This window comes from Pygoscelis adeliae, unplaced genomic scaffold, assembly GCF_000699105.1.
Source record: "Pygoscelis adeliae isolate BGI_AS28 unplaced genomic scaffold, ASM69910v1 Scaffold113, whole genome shotgun sequence".
In the NCBI taxonomy this organism is placed as follows: Eukaryota; Metazoa; Chordata; class Aves; order Sphenisciformes; family Spheniscidae; genus Pygoscelis; species Pygoscelis adeliae.
In genome coordinates this window covers 12,763,772-12,786,429 of record NW_008825108.1, presented here as the reverse complement: position 1 = coordinate 12,786,429, position 22,658 = coordinate 12,763,772, and the positions used below count along the sequence as shown (strand labels likewise).

General features: G+C 39.7%; 1 protein-coding gene across 1 annotated transcript in view; it reads right to left on the bottom strand.

Annotated features, from left to right (window-relative positions):
• Positions 1-1,969: 1,969 nt before the first annotated feature.
• Positions 1,970-22,658, bottom strand: part of DBX2 (developing brain homeobox 2) — a 49,497-nt gene continuing 28,808 nt past the window's right edge. Inside the window, exons 2-4 of the mRNA XM_009327694.1 lie at positions 9,996-10,091; positions 5,129-5,316; positions 1,970-2,705 (exon numbers count right to left, since the gene is read on the bottom strand). Coding sequence (XP_009325969.1) covers positions 2,385-2,705; positions 5,129-5,316; positions 9,996-10,091 — 605 coding nt within the window. The 3' untranslated portion in view covers positions 1,970-2,384. The remainder of the gene's footprint in view (positions 2,706-5,128; positions 5,317-9,995; positions 10,092-22,658) is intronic.

Genomic DNA, 22,658 nt, shown 5'->3' with positions numbered 1-22,658 from the left:
TTAGCACATCAGCTCAGAGTTTTGACAGCAGTTCACATTCGGTGCTTGCAACACCATCAACTGAAAGAATTTCCTAGGGAGCACTCTGAATCCCATCTCCCCTCTCCAGAAGTGTTGCTTCTAACACTGATGCTCAACTGACTTGCAGTAAAAGAATATGAGCAGCTGTGAAGACTCCCTTTCCCTGAAAGGTGAGATGGGAAAACCCCAATCACCCCCACCATACACTGATTTCCTCCAAAGTGGGCAGCACTGATGAATACCCCCACGCACAGATACCTCCACTTGATCATTTGACCATAATTTGGAAATACCTGCATGCCTTTCGCTGTAGGCAGACACTAGCAAATGCCATTGCAGAAGAATGTGGGCCACCGACACTTGCTGGTCCTTCAGGTAGGAGTTAGTCAAACAGGGCAGGACTATGACTGCAACAGGACAATTAGAGAGTAAATTCATCCCCATGTGTACACAATCTGTCCGTCCATCCCTAAAGGTTTTAGGCAGAGTATGAGTTGGTTCTGGGATTTCAATTGCAGGATAGGAATAAACTTCTCACATTACTGAATGGCATGTAACACATGGCATACTAAACGTGTTCAAGTGCCTTCTGAGGGTAGGTATCTAGGCAGCTTACGCTATTGAGGGTTTGTAATCACAGGAAGAGAGGACTTCTTAATTTTTCTGTAATTTCTTTTTTCTTTAAAACAAGCATAGGGAATCACATGCAAAGAATGACATACAGTGCAAGACTAGGACTGCACAGTTGACCACTTAGAAGGTAGGATATGCACAAGGTGGGATACAAAACTCGCCTGATCATGCATAAAGTTTATGATACAAACTTCATCACTGCAATCTCAAGTTTTTTAGCTGCAAATATATCTGAACTTCACCTCCCAGATAATACAACGTAACAAGGGGAATAGTAGATCATCTACCAAAAGGTAAAACATTAAGTAACAATTGTATGGCATTTTGAAAGATGTACAATACAGTTCAAAAAGCTTTGGAGCTCAAGGCAAGAATAATTAGAAATATTCATTGCATGCATGATGAGGAAAGCCAGACTAGATCATCATAATCATCTCTTTTGACTATAAAATATATGAATCTGCCAGAAATGAAATAGTCCCTATAAAACCATAATGTTCTCCAAAAGGTTTTGCCTGTAACATAAAATACCTTTAGTCTTTCTTCTCAACAAATGCATTCATAAATGTATTACAAAAAAAAAGTTCTGCTCCCGTTTTGAGCTATAAAGCCTTGCAAATAAACAAAAAATGATACTTAAATTCACAGAGTGATTTCCTTAAAGTGGATGAAGCAAGCAAATAATTTTAAGTAAAGCAGTTTTAATAATATTATTTCAGGCTACTTGTATTACACAGAATACTGTCCTGTCTTTGATACAGACATATGCTAACATGTACTTATTGGCATCAGTTTAAATAGGAGTAAGTCAGGAATAAGGCTACTACGGTATGCCATCTCCGTAAGCACTTCTCCAAGATGGCTGTAGTGGCAGTTATTCCAATTAGAGTTCTGTTGCTTAGTGCATTTGGGCTACAATTCTGCATATTGCCGTTACAGTTTTGAAATACAGGAGAGATTACAAGAGATTGCACTAACAGTCTGACAAAAGCCACTGAAATTCAGAGTTAAGAATGCTGGAAGTTTCATCCACAGGAGAAAAGATAGGAGTTAGTGAATTGCGTTTCCCAGTATGCATTCAAATCAAAGTGATTTAAACATGGAGTATTTTATAGGGTTAGTTGGTTGTCTTTTACTGTTGCATACTTTACTAGGGTTACCAGCTGACCTGTGACCATGCTATTTAAAACTAACTTAATACTGATATAGGTGAGGACAGATGGAGAAAACATACTAAAAATGCATATGTTTGTCTAATATGAACCTATTGTGTCATTTAATGAATTTCAGAAAGAACCCAAAGCGACTTACTATCTTGAGGGAAACAGGGTTATTCTTATCTTGTGCACAAAAGAAATTAATTGGTCTGACTGCAATGAAGATAAAAGTGATTCTCTATCAATGTGTTTTTAATGAATATCGTATACAGTGCAGATGTATAAATCAGAGCACAACTTCAGCTTCATGCTCTTCACTTCATTTTCCTTACCATCAGTTCCTATTTCACTTTTAAGGTCAGTACAAGACTGGAAAAGACACAAGAAAAGACTGAGTATTGAAGAATACTTCTTAAATCATTAGTTGTTTGTCATTTTAATGGTGTTAGACTTTAGCAAATTTATGAGGCATAAACTAGTTAGCTTTACAAGTGTCCAAATATTGTTAGTCTTAAAAGACTGCTCATTCGAAGCCTGTGCTCTCCACTCAATTTACAAACTGCCCCTATTTCCTTAGGCTGATGATGTAACTGCCTTATTTGCAGTGTCTTGGTCAGGATACAAATACAGTGGGCTCTGCGATGAATTTGCTCTCGGAGGTGGTTGTGTACTAGTCAGTCTTTCAGAATTTCCTGGAGAATTCTCCCTCCACCTTGGACTTGCCTGCTCCTGAGACACTTCCCACACAGATGGGCACGGGGAGGTAAAATTCATGGTGGATCGTGAGAGGTAGTTCTCCTGAAGACCTTCTTCTTGGAGACACCTGTTTGAAAGCACTTCTTTTTCTTTGGAGTTTCGCCATTTCATCCTTCGATTCTGAAACCAAATTTTCACCTGTTTGCAAGTTAATGAGAGTTTATTATCATTCTTTTCTTTAAACATCTTTGCCCTAACAAGGTTTTTTTTCCCTTCCATCCCTTTAGTTTCATGTTCCTTCCTTATTCATTGTTATAGTAGATCCAGTGAAGCTGACTGATCGACATTATCTGAGGATTTTCCCATCACTATTTACTACAGCTGGGCCAAATACTCTCCTTGACTTTCACCACCTCAAACAGGTGATTATTTGGCTTAGACTGGAAAAAGGACAGCCCAGTGGCTAGGGATAGAGCAATTTCCTATAGCAACATCCTTCTAGACAGAAAAGGATTCTCAGAATAAATTAGCATCGTCATTAACAAAACTAAGTGGTATTACTGGTGATGTGAAGCTTTCTATTTAAAAGAGGCTCTGAGAACTATGACTGTCCCATTCACAAGCGTAGCTAAAAACAGCTTGGCCATATGGCTTCAAAATGTGTGTTATGACATATGACACAGTAGTGAGGATTTAAAGACATTTTGTCTGCCTGACTACAGTTTTCCAGGATTTGCCTAGAATCCATGTGCTTTTGAGATAAAATCCATTTTTCAAAAACTTCAAGTTGCAAAGCTTGATCACAACATTCAAAGGCATTTATAAAATGCTGGGAAAAGCTTGGGGACAGATATATCTAGGAACTAGTTTTACATAAAAAGAAGAAATGGGGGGGGAAAATCAATCCAATTATTCAGATTGTGTTCTATTTTCCCTTAAATATTTGCATTTAGTTCTAGTATTCAGATAATTGACATGAAGACAAAGGGGCTATGCTTTCAAAGGTATGAGAATCATTGCCTTAGATGGCAGGTACTGTTCCTCCACCACAACCGGTCAGAAAATTGAAGAAGTAGCCTTCACCACAACTGCTCTTCCTTTCATGAGGAAAAAAAAATAAAAAAGACACAGATATCATCTGATCTGTCATTATCATTAAATTATTTTCCTGTAGTGGTAGTTGTTATCTATGTGTCATTCCATTATTTTTCACTCCCCCGGGCTCTCTTGAATATCAAGAACACAGAAGAAAAACTCAAGGAAATAATTGTAATATTAGGAATTTGACTACATATTGGGAAATTTTTAGGCAGCGCGCTGGTGAGTGCAATTGCACATTTTCATTGAAATAGTTTACCCTGCAGAGATTACAGCTCTTGTCATCACACTGAGAAGCACCACACTGTGCTGCTTTTTTTGTTTATAGTTGCAGTGCTTGCGATGGAGTCAGAGTCATTCAGGTTGCAAGGAACCACTACAGACCACAAGATCTAACCTCCTGCGCAAAGTGGAGCCAACTGTGAAGTTGGATCAAATTGTTGAGGGTCTTGTCAAGTCCTGAAAATCTCCAAGATGAAGATGATGAGAGCTCCCATCGCCATTCCCAGGCTTTTCTGCCCCCCAGACAGCTTCTGCCATACGTATCTTTAGCACTTCCACTCCTGCTGCATGCAAAGAAATAAAATTGTACTGTCCCTCTCTTGTTCTCTTTCAGCTGTACTCCAGAGATCTGTGCCTACTCCAGCACCTTCGGAATCCCACCTGCCAGTGGCTACCATGTTCATTTTCTGCTGTTACATGCCCTCACAAACATTCTTTCCAGTTTCTTTCAGATTTTGTGCTCTTTTTATCTGCAGCTAGGTCAGGGCTGAGATTCCAGACTGGGCTGCTGCCACTCGGCACCACCATTAACACACTTGTTCAGTTAGAACAGCTCACTGGAGGTATTAGACCCTCAGCTAAACTCTGAAGTCCTGCAGTAGGCCAACTCGGACTCATGTGAAAAATCCCACAAAATGTGAATTGGTAAGTAAAGTGGGAGCATTTTAGAAGGTCACTTTGCAGAATTTTTCCTTCTAGAGTTTCTCTCAGCTCCGAGAATCTCTTTCCTTGTGCAGCTAAGTTTGTTCCTGTAGGGATGGTTGCCTGTCTCTTGGGGCAGAATGGTTTCAGAGCAGTGCTGTTTATTAAATTGTCACTAGCTGTTCATCTGCGAGTGCAAAGGGTGCTCAGAGGAATGCAGGAAGGCTCTATGCTCTGCTGCTTTCTCCCTGGATCACTGCCTATCAGGCAGTGGGATGGAGCATAGTTCCCTACTCCAAAGCTCCTGAGGGGGTTCTGTCAGACAGCAAAATGGGAGTTGGAAATGAAATTCAGAGGTCATGTTTCTCCCACTTTGTGTGAAAATGGAGCGATCAACTTTTGAATGTACACCTTCAGGAAATAAACTAGGAACCTGTTCAAGTATTCCTTGGTTAAAACTGCCATTGATTTACTGAGGTCTTTGCTCAGTGAAGGAGCTCAGGGCTGCCCCTGTGCTGTTCAATTTTCCTCCTTCAAAGCCATTTTAAAGATTTTTCCTCAGAAAGATAGAAAGTCACAGATGTTGTGTTATTCCTTACCTGAGACTCCTTTAGACCCAGGTTAATGGCCAGTTTCTTCCTGTCTGTTTTACTGATATACTTCTGCTTCTGAAACATTTTCTCCAAAGCTTTCCTCTGGTCTTCGGAAAAGACAGCTCTTCTCAATATACCTCTCCGGGCTTTGGAGTTAGACTCCTGGGTCAGAAGAGGCAGGACACTTTCCTCTCCTAGTGGAAATGGATGAGAGTTTCACATAATATCAAACACATATCAGAGAAATACTAAGTGCTGTTCATTATAATGCTAGCAGACTACTGTCCCACTTTTGATTTGTTGGTGTTATAAGTGTGTCGTAATGCTTCAGTCATGTTCATTAAGGACTAAATCCTCACTTGGATCTAGAGGTGTTGTCAGTGGTCAAAAGTCTCCCCTTGACATGGTAAAAAGTAAATCAGATGAGTTCATAGAGCAACATTAACACAGGGCCCATGCTACTGTAAAATTCAAATATAGTCAGGGAGAAACTTTTCCACTTTCCTTTGCACGTTATCATCACTGAGTAAACTGCAATAAGTTTTCCTAGGAGTTTATTTTCTCCTTGTGTGAAATGTAGAACCAGATAAAATTGGTCTGTAATACTGATTCAAAGAAACTAAATAGGCTTTTTTTCGTTTTGTTTACTAACGAAAGGCTTTCAGAGTCAACTATTTCTCAGAAAATCCTTGGCCATTCACTTACTCATTCTGGAAACCGCAGCAATTTCTTTATTACAGGATTTGGGGAGTACTTGAACTTACTCCTTTCAGCCTGGTTTCTAATCCTTTGATAGCTCATGGCAATTCCTGGGAGGGCAGTTTTCAATGAATCCAATCACATCCCCTTGATCCATGCCTAGAGGGAACCCTACCCTGGAAAACAGCCTCAAAGCTGGGGGAAAGAGCTGCAGTGGAGAAGTAGAAGTGTTTGCATTGTCCCTTCACTGGCCTCACAAAGAGCCCAGAAAACCCAAATCCAGATAAATCTCTCGCCTTCCTCACACCCAATAAAGCCTAAAGCTGTAGTGCTTTCCCATGCTCCCTCTCCCCTAGAAGGATGTGGTGTATGGGGAGCAGTCCCTGGTGAAGCTTGGTACGCCTCCAGCACTCCCGGCTTCCCCAGATGCTCGCCCAGGGAGCAGTACCAGAGGCCAGTTAATAGGGCCTGTCACAAAGCATTGGATGTGGCAATTGCATGGGGCAGTTGCAAGCAGGCCATGAAAGAGCTGCCCTTTGATTCAGAAACCTGTGCCATGGCTATATAGCCACTGACACCTACGACCTTTCTGTGAAAGGGCAGCCACGAAGACAGCTTTGGTGTGTACTGCGTGCAAGTTAGACTCTACAGGTACAAGCTGTCTTCTTGTTGTCCACCTTCCCACGTACATGGACCAAGATTGCCATCCCAGTTTATAGTTACAGCAGCTGCAAACATGTGCTCCTGTTTGATTTCTGTCAAGGATCATTTTCATATCGAAGCCAATGGCAAAATTCCCACGTAAAGCAGATTTCTAAAAGATTGCACATGCTTTCATTAAAAAGTCTATCTATTCTAGTCAGCTGTAGCAGGGGGTAAATACATTTGTTCAATAGAAACAATGCTCTTGAAAATACTAATTAAATTCAGATGCAGCTTTCACAAACTGTTCCTTGGGGCTACACCACATTTCAACTTCTGTATATTATACATATATACACATGGGTATGTGTATCTTAAAACACCCACAGAGAAACAAACAAACATATACTGAGGATATTGTAGAACTGTGTATGTATAATGATGAGAAACTAAAGTGTATATGTGTATGTCTTGCAAAGTTGACTAAATATTTTCGTGGTGCATGTGTGACTGGTTTGATATTACATACATTACCCCGTATCCTGCCTCCAGCTATGACAAGTAGAGGAAGAATATCAGAAGCTGAGCAAGTGTACAATGATTCTTCCCCAAAATACACTGCCACTGTCAAACATTACTGATTTAGGGACCATTGCGTTCTGCTAAACATGCCTTTCTTAAATTTTTCTACACTTTAAGAACCCATCTTTATATTTGTGCCCCATAACAGCCTGTGGCAAAAAGTAATTATTATGGTTTAAAATGTTACAGTATAAATAAGTCTAAATTTATACAGATGTATTTCAATTTTCAAAATTATATCTGAGACCAGATACAAAAATCATAACCTACTGGTTACTATCCTGATATTTATGACACAGTGAGACACAGTCAAGACTCCATCCAAACCAAAATAAACTATCTGCAGAACAAAAGTCAAAATGCCACAATGGAGGTTTCTGCGGAGGGCAAGCCGGGTTCATATTTCTCTGAGGAGTGCATAGCCCCCTCACAACCCCCACCCCGAGCTCCCATCCTGCCCACGAAGCTGGGGGCAAACACTGGCCCTTCTTCCTCAAGCACGTTTTCCCTTCTTCTTGCTCAAATTTGATGAATTTAGGTACCTTTATCCAGGTAGCCTCTGAGCAGTTTCTGATGAATCATCAGCCATTCTCAAGTTTACCGGAAGGTATAGTCTGACAGCACAAGAGCTGGTACCTTCTCTCATCCCTACTGTGGGACGAGAGACACCAGCGAGGGAAGAGGCGTAACAGGGCTGGTGCTTGCCTCCTGGCCTCCATTCCACAATGGAGTTGTCAGCCAAGGACAGAGGATGCCAGATTATGTGACCCCTTAAAATTTATCTTGCCTGGCTGGTTGTTAACAGTCAATCAGCAAAGAAACAACCTCCTGCCGGAGCCCCGAGGCACCAATTAATTCCCGTACAGGCAGTATGTACGGTACAGCTTACCACCTGTATTAGACTAACTTAATAAAGAAGAATCTACACATTCTAAGGCACACTATGTGACTGATTTTAAAAGATTAATGAAACAAAATTTAACGATGAGCAGGATGCTCATGAGCATTAGCAAACAGCCACTGGGTTAAAAAATGTCAAACTCATGTTTGGGATAATGAATACTCACCCTCAATTGACTAGCCTAGAGAATTTTTTTAAGAATACCCCATATTCCAAAATGCATTCTGACTGCTTACACAAAACCTAAATTTCGGTTTGTGGATTAAAGGATTTTTCAGTACGGCGGGATAGGCAGTCGTTCATACATTTCAACAATTCCATCAAAATGAAGTAAGTCAGTTTGCAGCCTGTCACTCTGAACGTGCATCAAAAAGGTTTAGTGTTCTGCTGACATAAATGTGAATCTGTTACCAAGTATTTCCTATGTTGCTGGTTTGATTTTTGCTTTGCTTCGGGGTTGTTTTTTTTTTTAAGTCCTTCCTTTGTATCCTAATATATAGTGATAAATGTCCTCTTAATCTGTGGAACAATCTTCATTTGCCTTCATGGCAGAGACCACCTTGAAGGAGCAAGTAAAAGCTTTAGTCATGGTTTCCATTTTTTCATTTGAATTCAATACATTCTAGTTAAATGGACAATTAATAGGTCACTTCCAAAATAGTAGTGTATCAGTCCTGGTTAATAAACAATCCCCACAGTTGATAATGGGCCTATGTATTCAGCAAGTCCCTGTATACACTCAGCTCATCCACTAAATCCCTTTTCAGGTAGACAGGGTTATATGGGAAGATGAGCTAGAATGAGTCTATAAAAGTCAGTTTCATTCACTGCTTTATTTTTCAGTCAAGTGCTTTAAATGGTGTCCAGAAAATCTCTTGGAATGTGAGACAGGAGAAAAGACTGGCACATAGAGTATTGCTTTATGGCCATACAAAAGGGCAACTGACCCTTGCCCAGGCCTTTTCAATGTGAAATGGTTCCTAAAGTTCATCTGCACAGTGAAAAATTGTGGTGAGGTCGCGTGTGGATGAGTAAAGTGAAAGTGGTGATTGGTCATGGTGCTGTCAGCCATTGTGGGAGAGCTGGGGCCATGTAAAACGCTCTGTGGGAAAGTGTCAGCCCCCTAAAGAGGTGCTCAGAAACTTGCAGCTCATTAAACTGCCAGCATTTGCTGCCTCACTTGTCAAGAATCATTCAACTTAGCAACTGCCCTTCTGAAACATTCATAAAACGCATGCACGTAGTCAGGAAGGGTTTGAATGCAACTCTGATAAAAAAGTATATGCTAGAGCACACATAAGCTCCAATTTTCATTTGGATTTGCAAGGCGATTTGTACTTTTTCTCCGTTTTGAAGGACTGGGAAATGCCTCTTCTGTTTGTATTCCTGAGCCATAAACACGTAAAAACATGAATATCCATTCTTACACTATGGCACGCAAACTTCACAATCAAGGTTAAATTTAGATTTGGATTAAATGGAAGCGCGTTCCAGCTCTTAATCCTGAACGTATAGTGCATACTGGCCAAAATTCTCTTCAACTTACTTCTTCAATTTTTTACATTATAATGAAAAAAGAAAAATAAATTAAACATGTGCATGCATTTGACTGTTACAAAAAGAATGACTGTTTTATTTAAATAATGCTAGGGCTTCCTGAATCATAATTTATCCCTAACAGACATTAAAATGCAGCATCCATTTTAAGATCTTTCAGCTCTTTTCTTTTCTTATTTGCAAATGTTTATTGACACAGATTTTTAAAAGAGTTACTGATTTTAAAGAATCTTTTCTAGCAAACTGAAAACAAGGAGCTTTCCTAGGTTAGCTCTGTCTGGGTGTCTCAATGCCATTAGAAACCTCTCACAATTGCTCAGTGTACTTAAGTTTGATAAATCTTTGGAAACCCTCTGAATAGGATTGCTGTGATTTTACTAAGGAATTAGCTGCTGCCATTGCATCACCAATTAGTTTTCCAGAACACATTAAATCCTGCTGCTTTGGTTTACAGAATAACTCAAGCATTACTGATGAAGCATAAAAACTTACTTGGAAAAGCAGTGGGGGATGCAGGGTGCTGACAGGACCCACCGCAGCATGCTGAGTAGAATGGCGGGGCTCGGAGGAAAAAGTGTTTGGAAAGAGCTGCAAAGAAAGCATAGATCTAATTGATTATCCATTGAGCTTAGGTGATATTCATAACAACAGTCCTCCAAAAAGTCAGTGTGTAAAGTCCTGCCCCACAAGTTCTTTCTCCTTTTTTCAAGATGGTGATATTTTTAAGGCAAACAATGATAAACCAAGTAATTGCTCCTTAATTTAGCAAGGTTATTTTACATGTGTAGCTTGAATATAATATGCAAAACTCTCAATATATTTATCATAAGAATGAAACTCTGCAGATTTGAAATTTACTTCTGTAATTGCTATAATTATAGTGTTTACCCCTAAATATTGGGATTGAACATGTTGTTTAAATAATATATTGTCAAAATAATAAGTACAACGCATCTGAAGAAGTTATTTTAAATAACTCTAGTAAGCATGATATCCTAGAAAAACAGAACCTAGAAGTGAATCCTGTCTCTTCTGCTTGTAGTCCAATGCTGTTATTAGTACTCAAACCAATAAGGACTTCAATAAATAAGAAACCTTTATGAATAAATTCTATAAAATGCAATGAGATGATCCAGCTGAACTCTACAGGCACAAACTACAGGGCCTGATTTTGCTATCCTGGCGGCAAATTTGTTCTTGCTGGGAAAGTGCTCTAAATTTAAATAAACCACTTGCTGAAGAAGGCTCTGCTTAATACAATAAAAAATTGCAAAATCATCCCCCAGAATTAGGTAATATTTGGTAAAATTTCTGCAGAATTTTTTGAACCAATGAATCAAAAGTCTCTATTACGTCTAAAAAGTGCTTCCAAATCTTAGAAGGGTCTTCATTATCTAATAATCCCTTAATTTTTTTTTTCTATAAAGCTCATGGGCTTTTCCGATAATCTTAATTACCTTTCAATTTCTGCTCATACTAGTCAACTATGAAACTTGGAATATTTTTTCTTTTGAAAATAGATAGATCATGCTTGCTAGAACTGTACACTTGTAAAATGTGATCCGTATCAAAACATTTATGTCACTTTCCTGTTTTGGTTTAGGTACAAACTAAACAGCTCTATACCCTGTACTGTAGTTTGTCCAAATCTCTAGAAATAACCTGATTAATTAGGGGGGGGAAAAGTAACTGCACACTTAGATAAAAAAAATTAAGAAATCAATAATCAGGAAGAAAGATAGAGAAATAGATAAATGTATCTAAACCATGTTGTTAATTTTTAAAGGTTTTTCAACTGGAATTAAAAACAAAGATCACTCAAAAATAGGTTCACGAGTACATTTTAGGGCATCATAATAAGTTTTCTGACCGTCAAATCTGCTGATCTTCCAAAGCAATAAACTACTGCTGTAGAAGCCGAACTCTAAACATTTTTAAAATATTTACCTCTATTTTTTTTCTGAATTCATACAAGCTTAGGTGAAAATTTCTTCAACTGTAATTACAAATTGATAAGCATTTTATTACTACAGCTTTTCATCAACACTTTACTGTTTCTAATGAAATATAAATATACTCCAAGAGGAACTAATTGCCTATTTTGAGGTGTATGCTTGCCAAACATTTACAAAAAGGAATGATTTACATCAGGCATTAGTACTGTAAAGCTGCTCTTTCACCCGAGACATCAAATGTGGAACTGTGTCCTAAGGAGCTTAAAAGAGTCAAGAACGTGCAGGCAAATTTTACCTATCTGACATATCCAAGGGGCTTCAACACAACTGGTGGGGTGTATAAGTTGGAAAGGATTTGACTGTAACTGAAGAAGAACAGGAGATGGAGAAGGAAAACACCTGCCAGATAATCTCAGCCATCCTCCTGAACATGTGAGCTTGTTCGTGACAATACATTTTATCTGCCGCTAACGTTTTATCTGCTGCCGTTTCCAAACTCGCAGGTAAAGAGCTCTTCCTCCCTTCCTTGGGAACCACATTCCTCATGTCATTATCAAGTTTCCCTTACAGTCAGGTAAAACTTTCCACTTCTAAAAATACAACTTAGTATACAGAAGGTACTACACTCCATTTCTTTGCCTCCTTTTCACACATCTCAAATATTCCTTGGCTGCCATAATGCCCTATTCCCTTTAATCATTGCTCCAGCACCTTATTCATGCCACACCATTTTTGTCAGACATGTTGGCCTGTCCTTGATATTCCCTGTTATGGTTTCTTAACTCTCTCCAGTTCCTCGCTCCTTTTTGATAATGTGGATGCTCATAATGATATGTGATACAGCCAGGAGATATCTGGATAAATCAGAATTGAGTAAGCTATTGCTTCAGATAGATAGCACGCTCCTGCAAATAAAGATAGAGGAATAGGAAAGCATACATTTTCTCCATTCACTAAATCTCTCAACAAGCAAGCTGCAAGCATAAAGGTCAGGAGATGGATCAGGGTCAAAACTTGAGACATTTTGCTTAAGGAAACCCCAAACAAGCCACATATTTCCATGGATGTTGCTGGCAATGATTTAATGCACTAGCATAGCACCATGATGCAAACAGTAGAGATCTTGGCACTAATTCTGCTCAAGTCAATGGAAATCACGCTTCTGGCTTTCTTGGGCATTTTACTTAATTCCCTCAACCAATTGCTGTCTTTTCTGCCTGCATGGTGCATATCCCTTTAAGGCAGAACATTTGCTTAAGAAATAAGATGCAGGTGATATCCTCATATAACTCTGAATGAAGTGGTTTCTGAGACCATTTCTCAAGACTGATTTATTCTAGATCCTGTGGAATAAACAGTGGCATTATGTCTCCCTAAACCTATAGCCAATGCGTATGTCTAGTTTATAAACTTCTTTAATGTGCTCCAACTACACACTGATGCACAAGTGAATTCTACATTAGGTGTAACAAACTACATCCTCAGGTCACGTCTACTGAAGCCGTTGCACTCAAAACAATGTGTAGCAGTTACACAGAGTTACATCAGTAAAAAATCTGGCGTCATACAGGGATATTCAACTCTACCTTAGGAGCTCTCTGTAGAGTAAAATGTTAATGTTTCACCCTAACACATACAAGTATATTTTTTATCTTTGATAGAAAGAGCAGAAAATATTCATTGCATTAAATGGCTTCCATTGTCTGCATGAAACTGCATTAACAGAATGCAAACTGTTCAGAGAAAAATTATATGTTTAACATATATGTATTTAACAGTTATATTCAGAATTATACTGTGATTGTACCTGTAGGAATGACACGATACCTATCAGTGCTGAGGACAACGTACAGAAAGCATTGCCTATGCTTTTATTTTCTGGTCACATATATCATGGCCACTCTACCAATATTTGTTGGTCCAGCAATCTGAAGCAAACACTGTTTGCTGTTCACATAAGGCTCAAAATTGCTGAAATGTCAGAATATTAGTTCTGTATTTATTGGCCAGAATGAAGTACACTGTAACCTGAAGCTGTTGCTTCCAGCCATGTGGAGTACACATTAACCATGGGCCAAATCCTAATAATTCGTATTCAAGATACCTAATTCTTTTTCTGCTCAGCATTCCCATTTCATAAAAACAGAGACTGTATGGAATTAAGCATTTCACAAGAGTGAGATTTACAGGTTTAGCTTCACAGACGCATGAAAATGAAATATCAGAATGGGGTATAAGCACCTTTTGGCACTCCAAAAACCGTACTATATGCTTTAAAAGAAAATTTATTGGGTCATAAATATAAAAGGATGAAATATCTAAAATGAAATCAATAATTTATTTCTATTTTTTCGTAAAAGATAAATTCTTTTGACACTGTTGCTGCATGCAAAATTTTAGTAATAATGCTTATTTACATTCAGCTTTGTGAATGCAAAGCATTTTACAAACAGCCAATAAATGACACTAAACATGCAAATGGACCTCAAGCTCATCCAGTGCTAAAACTCAAGAGATTAGTTCAGATATTGTATTTTAAAATATACTGCCAGCTCTGAAGATAACCTAAATTCAAAAGCCCTCCCATGCTAAAAAGTCATGCCAACAATGGGACTAGAAGTTTTCCCTCTAACTATCCACCATTTTGAGAGTCAGGTTCCTAAGTACAATTCAGTTCAAATGGATATGTAATTTTAAAATGGTATATTATTCAAGACACTGTTTGCTTTTCCTAATCCTACTGTTGTGAAATAACTCGGGAAATAGTGTAGGCCATTAGCCAGCAGGAAAGGCGCGAAGGAAAAATGGCTATTGAGGAAAAGCAAACCGATGGTAAACTTCTGGTATTACCCATACAGGGCTCCTTCACTGCACATGCTGTTAGCTTGTTAGGGTTTTTTTACAGCTAACAGATAAAAATGTGGTATAATCCTGTGAAGAGAGCTGAAATACCTCCAAAGAGTGATTGAGAAAGTTGCCTAGAGCCAGCTAACAAGAAACAGTAAGCACAGGAACAGACAAACCTCAAGCTGCACAAACACAGACCTTAAATTCTCCAAGTATTGCTAGGTCCACATGAACTGCTTTCCACAGTGATGCCTGGGCTCCAGCCCTGGCAGGCAAATTAAAAATATTATCACTAAAATGGTCCCAATTCATCTGAGAAACTTGGATGCTTTGTGCCCATGAAGTGGGCACAAGTAAACTGCAATTTCCTACCTATGTCCATTCTTGGCAATGATTAGAGCAGGCTTTTGCAAAGCTGCAGGAAAAGTTTCATGCCATGAAGAGCTCCCTGCAAATAGTCCAACAGCAGCTCTGGTTAGTGGTCCAGCTGAGCCACATAGCGGCATTTCCGCTCCTGAACCACAAGCCCTGGGCCTTGCAATGATCCATGGCTTTGTCCCCGGCAGTTACTGTGTTTAGAGTGCAATGCTCCAGCAGCGGTTGTGCACCCCCAAAGCATTTCAGCTAGCTGAAGGGGAGCCCCTGGCCACGCGAAGGAAGCAATAGCCGCTGCCATATCCTACCAAAGGCAGTCACCACCACATGGACCTGGTAAAACTTACTGCAAGAGCTTGTGGTACAGCATCCCTCGGAGCTGGCTTTCCTGCACTCCCAAAGTCACTATCTATTTGCTTCCCATTCATTCCTGTAAAACACGACCACATGAATGCCCAAAGGAAGTCAAGCCAAAAAGGCAGACCACAGCGGCATACGCAGATCAGTTTTAAAATACTGGCAAACCCTTCATGGAAAGGGTTTTGAACTTCTAAATATTATTTTGAAATCCTGCACAAAAAGCAGATGCAAGAAGCGGGCTTGCATTTTTATGCTGGGTCTCAGTGGGGCTTTCAAAAATTAGCAGAGTAGTCACACCAAAAAGGGCCTGAAATGTGCTAACAGCATGATCATCGTTTCCTTACATCTACAGCAATGCAGTGGCTGACAGAGTCACACTGCAGATTAGCTGAGATCACATGAATCATTGTCAATTTTCAGAGGCATCTATTCACATGCCTTATTATTAGGACATGATTTGCTGTACATGTATGATTGTTTTTTCTGCGCCTGAGGAAACACGGGTGCCTCAGGCTGGTGACAATGCATCGTCAGATTTCACCTCTGTGACAACCCAAAGCAACAACCAAACCCCACACCATTTGCCAAAGACTCCATGGGTCTCCTGGTGGCAGCAGTAAAGGTGGCTTCCACCCTCTCCATGCCTTGTACACAGGCTTGCAATTGAGAAGAAAGACAGGGATCTGGAAAGTTGTGGATTTACCAGCTTTGTCTCTGGCTTTGTCCTTCTCCTGAAGGAGATGCCCAATGCGCTAGTGTGCCCCAGCACTTTCTGCTTACCAGTTCTTGTCAAAAGGGGAATTACTGTCACTTCTCTGTCTTAAAGTTCAGTGTGTTGTCTAAGCTCCTTGTCTGGATCTCCTGTACAGTCAATGAGAAGAGTTAAGTAGCTCTATATAATGATTCATCACCTTAAAATAGATGTCTAAGAAGGTAAGTTGTGTCATCCTCTGGAGGCGTCTCTCTGTATTGACTATGGATTAGACAAGGTATTTAGACAACTAGATTAGACAAGACACCTATTTTTTATTAAACAGCTGAATTACTATGACATTCTTCTTATCCTTCATAGGTAACGTCAAAAGAATACAATCCTCTGTACAGCCGTAAAGATTCTGTAAAAAATGATAAGATTCAGCCATAAAGGCACTAAAATTATTTTCTTTGATGTTAAACGTATTACAATTTGTGTAGAAATAATTTCCTCAAGCAAGGCAAAATTAGGGTCATATGCTGCAAGAGGACAATTCACTGGATTTTCATTGTTGCAGCCCTGATTTGAAATCTTACCATAGGCCAAAATGTACCATTTATTGTAGTGCTATGCACTGATTAGCTAAAATTTCCTGCCCGGACCAATCTTTACGTGTTGCAGTATTGCCAGCTCCAACCAGACAAAAGTCTCAAGATTGGCTAAACATTGTTAGAATGAAAAAATAACAAATGGTGGATTATTATTCTTTTTTTTTTAAACAAATGAGGTTTTTAGTCTTTTTACATTTGTACAAGGAAATACTTTTTCAAGTTGAAATCTGAGATATTCACATAGTCACAAGATTCCAGGGGTGGGGAATTTAACAACACCAAATTGTCCAAGATTCATGCAGAAGAGATAAAATCCTCAACATACATACAAAACACCTAAAGAGAATTATGTGATATAACCAGAAAAAGACAGCCTGTCAACGGAAACTTTCATGAGCTTTTCAGCACAAAGCAAAGGCCACTCATCCTCCAACATGATGACTCACCTCAAAGAAACACAGCCCAAGTTACTGAAAATATTTAGGTGCCAAACTTTGTAAGGATCAGGGTCTATGTATCTGGCATTTGAAACAGCCTCCTACTGCTTTATATACCTGCACTTGTTTTCATTTTGAAAAAATTACCTTCCCAGTTCTGCTATAGGTCGTGACTGACCACAAAGTATGATTTAGAAATATTAGAGTAAGAGTTATTTTGGAGAGCTGCATTACACAAGAATGCATATCACCTTCGTTGGGCAATGGAGGCAGAGAACTTGCCTTCCAAATTTCAGGGGAATTTGTTAATGCAAAAAAACCATAGTACAATGAAACCTGAAATCTGCACTCAAGTAGACAATTTGCCTGGTGAGATTAATCCCTATCACATTCATGTGTCTTCTAAAACCATGAAACCATTTCAGAAGAGCAGCTCATTCTGCAATACAAAATACATTCTACAAGTTAACTCAGTAACTGAAGGCATGATTGATTCCATGGTTTCCCCTCGGTGAACTGCTTTTCTACAAACCCCCACCACTGGTCTTCCAGCTTTGAGATCTTCTGGCAGTGCTTAAACCTTACTAAGGACCAAACTCAGGATCCTCTTCCTTTCTCAGAGACAGCGCAGCAAGAGTTGCCAGAGGCAAGAGCGCTTCCCAGCCAATGCTCATATGCCCTGCTGAGCCCAGACTGCCAGACTGGTGGCAGGGTCGGAGTGTAGCTGGCACTAGTCTGGCTCTGGCAACCTTACAATGAGAACAAACTTTTGTCCTTCAAAAGCCATTTTGCAGCCACTCTTCTAAGGTATGCTGGGCACCCCAAAACAATTCTATTAAATGGCTCACAAAGTTAACTGGAAGCAGGAAAAGATGCTGCACACAGCCTGTGATTTCTGATACTTACAGAAACTTCTCTGTCTCCAAAGGCAAACTTTTAAAACAGTGAAGGTGTCTCCATTCTCCTGGCATAAGAGAAGATGCCAAATAGATCCCCCCACCCCAAAGAAACTTTCTATCCCCAGAAAACACCAACAAAACAGAAAAATCCTGAGACTTGTTAATCAACTTGTTGCCTGAGTGAGGGTAGCACTTTCCAGAGGCTACTGCAAGCCTAGAGGGAGCTGAGATAAAACACTTGGCTCTTTCCTGCCTTTATTTTACTGAAAGTTAGTGTTACATGTCACTTGAGGACACACTCTGGCTGCCAGTAGGTTTGAAATCAATAATTAATAAGCATTTATTCACTAAGAGGGGGTCCAAAATGAAGGGAAAAAATCACTTAATTTCAGTAATTCAAGTATCTCCTGGCTGTCATAAAGAAACACAAGAGATTTTACTAAAAATGGGCAATAAGCTATATTGATTAAAATGAGAGTGTTGCAGGATAGAATTGCTGTCATCACCTGAGGGGGAAAAAACTGACACTGGTCCAAAGAGTTAGCCTGCAGAGGAAGGTTTGGTTTTATTTCCCTGCAATGCTACCTGTTTTCTATATTACCTTAGGCAAGTCACCTCATTTCTTTTTGCTCCAGCTCCTCCTCTACGCAGTAGAAATCTCTCCTATCTCACTGGCACATTGTGATGATAAATGCATTAAAATGTAAAGTACTCAAATGTTACAGAAAGAAAAGCTACATCCGTATCACAGAACAGATGTTTATTATTATAAGTCCAATTTACATTTATGATATACTTGTTCTAATTGCTTTCTTTCGTGTTATATGTACTGTACTTTATTCTGCTCTATTGTATTCTAATGTTTTAGGCAAAAATCCCGTAAGATCAATTTTTCAGCAAGTTTTGCAATTTAAGTATCTCACTGTTACATTTATTTGTTTCATTGCGCTTTTCAGTTTCCTTTCTCTGTTGATCTATCAAAATGCCAAGATTAAAGCAGAAAGCCAGATTCTTGCCACATATGACCATATTCATGGTCATACCACTAACATTCAGGCTTTAAAGCACGTACTGTCATCCTCCTCCAGGGCAAATTACTTGAGAAGAGCAGAGATTTTCAGAAAATAATTTCAGGTAGCAGAGTAACTTTGCATTTCTCAAGGAGGTCACTCTGATCTGGTGTCAGCCAATACTTCTGGAAACCAGGTCATGAGGAAAGATGTGGAGTGGACATCTTTAAAGCACAGGTGCTGTCAAGTCTTCTAATTTATCCAGAAGATAATGATAGGACTGGAGTACAAGGAGAGGGACCAAATCCCAGATTAGCAAGCAGAAACTGAGAAATTCCTCCACACTTAAGAGTATATCAGTTTGCTCAAAACTTTTGTCTGGATCTTCCCTCATCCTTTAAGAAGCACTGCAAGTGTAAGCTGCACAGCTGTAATATGTTTCACTGGGAAACATTGCTTTGCAACAGCGCATTTTTTAAAGTTTGCGGCCAGTCCAGTTTTAAACACTGGACATCCAGTGTTTAAAAAGCAGAACCAGATTCTGCACTGCTTTACCTAGTCAGGGCTACGAATACACACTGTATGCAAAGTTCTCACAAAGCAGAAGGCAGCATTACACATTTATTTTATCAAGGCAAAAGGTCTTAAAAGAGAAGAATCAGGCCCATAGCACACAGGTTAGGAGAAGGTCGGTTCAGCTAGACAGAAACAGTGCTCACCATGCCCACTGGAGCCAGTAAGCCCAGTTCAGTGTTTCATCACCAGCACTGGGGCTTCAGAGCAAGATGCCAGAAAGCCTGCGGGAATCCCAAGCTGGTATAAACCAGCACACCATTGCAGGAGGCATGTGAGTTCATCATCTAGCAATAATGCTCCTTCTGTTTTTCCTTCTTAAGTTTTATGTAATATGCTACTTGGTCATGCGGTTGTACTCTTAAGTCAAAATAAACTAAATTGATTTTAAAAACCTATGACTTGACTACATTTCATTTTTAAAAATCAGTGTAATGATGGAAAGTGATGATTTTAATTTTTTACAGACAACAAATACATTTCTTTCAAGGCCATTCATTAGATGACGTATCTTATGGTGTGATACTTTGAGAGTACTTCTTCAGTTTTTCATTTTGGATAATTTTGGAGGAGAACTCAAAATACATATGCAGATAAGCACTTTAAATGGTCAAACTAAATCCTTCAAAACCTGTGAATTATGGGAATGGGAACTTGCTGATAAACCTCTGCTGGAGTTACAAAAAGGGAAAAGCTGCCATGACCAGATGTCACAGATCAAGAGTGCCATCTCACTCAGTTTCCTTTGCAGACATTGATAAGAGTTTTCCAGTTTACAGAAAGAATACAGGATTTTCATTCTTTAGCACTTCTGTGGAGTGTTAAAAGGTACCCTAAAATGGAGCGCTTTCTTCATGTCTTTCCTTGATAGGTGCTGTGGATACATGTTGGTTTTGGAACTGTAAAAACGTTCATCTTACTCAGTTCAGTCCCTGGTGTGATTTTATATTCCCTCCTTTCTGAGGACTTTTGGTGACCTCAACAGAATTTGGGACTACATGAGCAATACAGAGTACTGATTCAAAAAAATCTGATATTTTCAATTCTCTTTTCTATAGTTTTTTTTTTTTATTTTAAAAATCCTGGATTATGCCAAGCTAGTTTGTTAGAGCACTTTTAGTCCCTTCATGATCTATAAAGCACTTGCTAGTTCAGTAAGATTAAAAAAAAATTTCTTTGTCATGTTCAATAGTCTTATTAAAGACTTAGACCTAGATTTTCCAAAATACCATGTGATTTGAGGGGTCCAAAACAAGAAGGAGTTTTTTCCTCAAAAAAATCACAAAAATCAGTGAATACTCACAAAAATCAGTAAATTAAAAAAACCCTACCTAGTATAAATTCCTTAGATAAAATACCTTCATTAGTCCCTGAAGGCTAAAATTCTTATTCTGACAAAACACTCTTTTGCCCTATCACTGCATAAACAAGAAACATAACACACAGCCTGACCACCGCAGCCTTACTCACAAATGCAAGTGTCCAGTCTGAACAGTTCCCCCAGCACACGCCTACACTAGAGAGAAGAGACTCCTTAGAAACCACAACATCTGTCTCAGCAGGACAGTTCCAATCTAATTTACAGTTATGAAAGTTCAGACACCTAAAATCCCTCATCACTTTAAGACATGTAAGTCAGATCAGAATCAACAGATCCCTGTTAGAATATATAAATCTTTGTTATACATCTACGTTTGCAGGAGACTTTTTCTGAGTGCATAATGCATGAGGAAACCTAGTATTTCTCACTACTCAAAGGTAAGAGCCTGGTGCTTTTGCCCAAAGCTCCCTCTGAAATACCTGCGATCTGTGGGATCAGAAGAATCATAGGATCGGACTCCAAATCACTAGGCAGACCTGCAACACTTTGCTAAGTTCACAAGTACCACTGTAGGCCGACCAAAGAAAGAACTAATCCTGGAAGCAAGCATTTGAAAAACTTGGCATTCAGGAACTTCTGTAATACTTAGAAAAAGTTTACCTACAGCGATGAGTGCTGGGGCATCTGCTATCTCCCCTTTTACATGGGCTCTGTACACATAAAAGTAACATTTTCTCTAGAGCTTTTTTTTTTGGGGGGGGGGTGTTTAGAATATGCACCTAATTCCAGAAAGATGATACTTGTCCTGTTTTCTGGCCTGGCCTATAGTTAGTTAAAATAAACATGTTTAAATAACTGATATGCTTACGATAACCGGCAGCTGAGGTCTGGAATATTCAGAAATGTTAAAGTACACTCCTTTGACTCTCTCCTGCCTACCTTTAAAGTACCTCATGCTAAAGGATCAAAAACTGTTTTGGATTTTGCAGAACAGTGTGTAGGATTTAATTGAAGTAAAATTATGCTTGAAAAGAAAACAATTGTTATTAATTCTGGTTCTAAAACGAACCTTTTGGCTTCATACCTTAAAGCCTTACTTCAATAAATATGATTCGGTTGGTCTTATTTTAAGTACATTTAAAACTGCATGATCATATATAAAAATCCTGAAGACAGCACACAAGGCTGAAATAAATTGATGTAACGGAAAGGCAAAATACAATATACATGGTGACTCTAATACCGAATTTTATGAATTAGCTTTGAATTCAACTTCAAACAGTTCCATGACTGACAAAGTCCACATTCCTAAAAATGCTTTAAAGCACTATTCATGTCCAGACGAAATGTATTTATATTAAAATCGGCACATTCAAGAAACAAAATCTGTTTTGTAGAACTGTTTGTTTCCAACTTAACGATACAGCTGACGGCGGGCCTGTCGGATAGAAAGTCGCAGCCACCCCCCCGCGACAGCAACACCGCGGGCAGGCCGGGTCGCCGGGGAACTGGTCAAACCGGCACAAGCGACACACCTCACCACCCAGTAAAGCGCTGGCTTTTACTTCAACACCGGACACGATTGCTAATTACAGACCTTTTACACAGCTTTAAAGATTTTTTTGCGCCCCTGGTTTTGTCAAAATTTCCAGAAAATTGCCTGCTTTGCTTGAATTAATTTGCCTTTTGGTAGGAAGAGCCCGGTCCCTCGCCCCTTGCTGTCCCCCAGGGACAGGGCACCTGGGGAGGGGGCTGTTGCCTCCTGCCTCCCGAGCTACCGTTACCGAGGGGGTCGGGACCGCTCGTCTTTCTCCCGAAACTAGGAATTTCAGACCTTCCCGGAGCGCCTGTTCGCGGTAACGCTCTTTTACCGTCCCTTCAGGCTGTGAAGAACTAGCAGACCTGAAAGAACTGCGATTAAGGGCAGTTAAAAGCACTCGTCTCTACCAGCACCAGACTTTGCCGCACTCACTACACCCACTGGTGCGCCGGCCCGCGCACTTTAGAGCCGCCGTCCAGCTGCCCTCACCACCGGCCCCTCGCCCGCGCCTCGGGGTCCCGTCGGCAGCGGCA